The sequence below is a fragment of the Scylla paramamosain genome, unplaced genomic scaffold (genome assembly GCF_035594125.1).
Source record: "Scylla paramamosain isolate STU-SP2022 unplaced genomic scaffold, ASM3559412v1 Contig3, whole genome shotgun sequence".
Lineage (NCBI taxonomy): Eukaryota > Metazoa > Arthropoda > Malacostraca > Decapoda > Portunidae > Scylla > Scylla paramamosain.
In genome coordinates this window covers 852,501-855,000 of record NW_026973668.1, presented here as the reverse complement: position 1 = coordinate 855,000, position 2,500 = coordinate 852,501, and the positions used below count along the sequence as shown (strand labels likewise).

At 42.2% G+C, this 2,500-nt stretch overlaps 1 protein-coding gene across 1 annotated transcript in view; it reads right to left on the bottom strand.

Moving 5' to 3' along the window:
* Nucleotides 1-1,646: 1,646 nt before the first annotated feature.
* LOC135096363 (uncharacterized) overlaps nucleotides 1,647-2,500 on the bottom strand; it is an 8,725-nt gene continuing 7,871 nt past the window's right edge. Inside the window, exon 5 of the mRNA XM_063997827.1 lies at nucleotides 1,647-2,500. This exon is cut by the window's right edge and continues 521 nt beyond it. Coding sequence (XP_063853897.1) covers nucleotides 1,957-2,500 — 544 coding nt within the window. The 3' untranslated portion in view covers nucleotides 1,647-1,956.

Sequence of the window (2,500 nt, the reverse complement as noted above, 5' to 3'; positions counted from 1 at the left end):
GGGTGTTTTTTTTTTGGGTGTTTTGGGTGTTTTTGTTATTTTTGGGTGTTTTTGGGGGTGTTTTGGGTGTTTTTTGGGTGTTTTTGGTGTGTTTTGGAAGATTTATGGCCTTTGGTGTGTTTTTAGGGTGATCAGGGCTGTGGGGGGGGTGGAGGGGGCACGGTTTGGATTGGTGAGAGGGAGAGGGAGTTGAAATTGAATAATTGTGGGTAATTATTTGTAAACTGAATAAATAAATAAGAGATGATTTTGAAAAGAAGAAATTACTACATATTTTTTTCATTTTTTTTTCATTTTTTTTTCTATATTTTTTTTTCTCTTCGTTCTAATTTCTTGTTTTTATTGTTTATTTTTTCTTTTCCTTTCATGTTTTTTTTTAAAGTTTTTGTTTATTTGTTTATTTATCTATTTATTTTATTGTTATTATCATTATTTTTTTTAATGTTTTTTCTTTTAAACTATTTTCGCTTTTCATGTTTTTTTTTGTTTCGATAATTTTCACTTTCTTTTTCAAATATTTTCGTGCTTTTTTTTCAATTATTTTCACCTTTTTTCATTTTTCACGTCTTTTTCTCAATTATTTTCAATTTTTTTTTCACACTATTTCCTGTTTTTTTTCAATAATTTATCGTTTTCTTTCAATTCTTTCATTTATTTTTCAATTTTCTTCGTTTTTTTTTGTTATTCCATTTCTTTACTTTCGTTTTTTTCTTCATTTTCTTTCAATTATTTACATTTATTGCAGTTTATCAATTTTCTTTCAATTTACACAAGTCTACCATTAAAATTTTCCATATTCTCTAACATTCCTCTTCGTTTTCTTTATCAACGAGTTCCCAGTACCCCGTTTTCTTTAATAACTTTGATTTCGCCTCGTTTTCTTCAAAGGGCCACTAAAAAAACCGTTCTTATCTCACCAAACAGTGTTCCATTTTCTATGAAGTCTTTGTTTTCTGAGGGACTCCAGTGTTTGTAAAGAAAACGGAGGAGGACGCGCGCATAGAAAACGTAGAACAAGAGTGAGAGGTGAAAGAGAAAATGGAAAAATTACGTTTGATTCTCGTTTTCTTTACAGCGAAACTGAAAACGGAGTGTGTAGTGTTTAGATGGCGATACATACACACACACACACACACACACACACACACACACACGTACACACATACATACACACACACACAGACATACACACTTGCGGATGAATGGTCTTGGGTGTGTTTGGGTGTGTTTGGGTGTGTTTTGGGTGTGTGTTTGGGTGTGTTTGAGTGTGTTTGGGTGTGTTTGGGTGTGTTTTAGGTGTGTTTGGGTGTGTTTTAGGTGTGTTTGGGCGTGTTTGGGTGTGTTTGGGTGTGTTTGGGTGTGTTTTAGGTGTGTTTGGGTGTGTTTGGGTGTGTTTTGGGTATGTTTGGGTGTGTTTGAGTGTGTTTGGGTGTGTCAGGGGTGTGTTTGGGTGTGTTTGAGTGTGTTTGGGTGAATTTGGGTGTGTTTTGGGTGTGTTTGGGTGTGTTTGGGTGAGTTTGGGTGTGTTTGGGTGTTTTTGAGTGCGTTAGGGTTTGTTTTGGATGTGTTTGGGTGTGTTTTAGGTGTGTTTGGGTGTGTTTGGGTGTGTTTGAGTGTGTCAGGGGTGTATTTGGGTGTGTTTTAGGTGTGTTTTGGGAGTGTTTGGGTGTGTTTGGGTGTGTTTGAGTGTGTTTGGGTGAGTTTGGGTGTGTTTGGGTGTGTTTTTCGGTGTGTTTTGGGAGTGTTTGAGTGTTTAGAGTGTGTTTGAGTGTGTCAGGGGTGTATTTGGGTGTAGTAGGGTGTGTTTGGGTGCGTCAGGGTGTGTCGTAGCATGTGAGGGCGCTTAACGGTGTGACAGGGCGAAACACAAACAAAATAACAGACATATTTGTTACGCTGTGTTTAATGGAGCATGTGGGGGTTGCTGTGTTGGGGGCGTGGGGGGGTGGGGGGGCGTTACCTGGAGGGCCTGAGAAGCGGCGCCCCTTCCTTGAGCGACCCCCTACTCACCCCTGAGGTCCTGCCGCGTATTGCTGCCACTGATCGATGTAGGGATGCTATCATGACAGAAACAGGTGATTGCCCACTGGTTCCCTCCTCCTCCTTCTTCTCCGCTTGCTGTGGGGTCGCGGGGGTGGGTGGGGGTGGGGAGCAAACACTCTTGGACCTTCTCGTGGCTAGGGACCTTGGGGGACGCCTTAAAGATGCCCTGGAGGAGGCGTCGAAGGAGGCAAGCTGGTCGTCACACAAGGACCTCTGTCGGGATAGCCTTCGTCGACGGTCAGTTGTGTACACTAGTCGGTCCAGGAGGAACTGTTCTGCTGGAGGCATTCTGGCCAGCTGGGTGAGTAGCTGGGACAGGCGGCGTTGAATAGGCCCCGCCCGGCACAGTTCCGAGCTACGGGTGAGGAGTAATTGTGACCTACTGCGGTACAAAGACGAGAACTGGTCCTCCAACAACGGGCGGTCCTCCAGGCTGTACAGACTTGCATATCTCCTG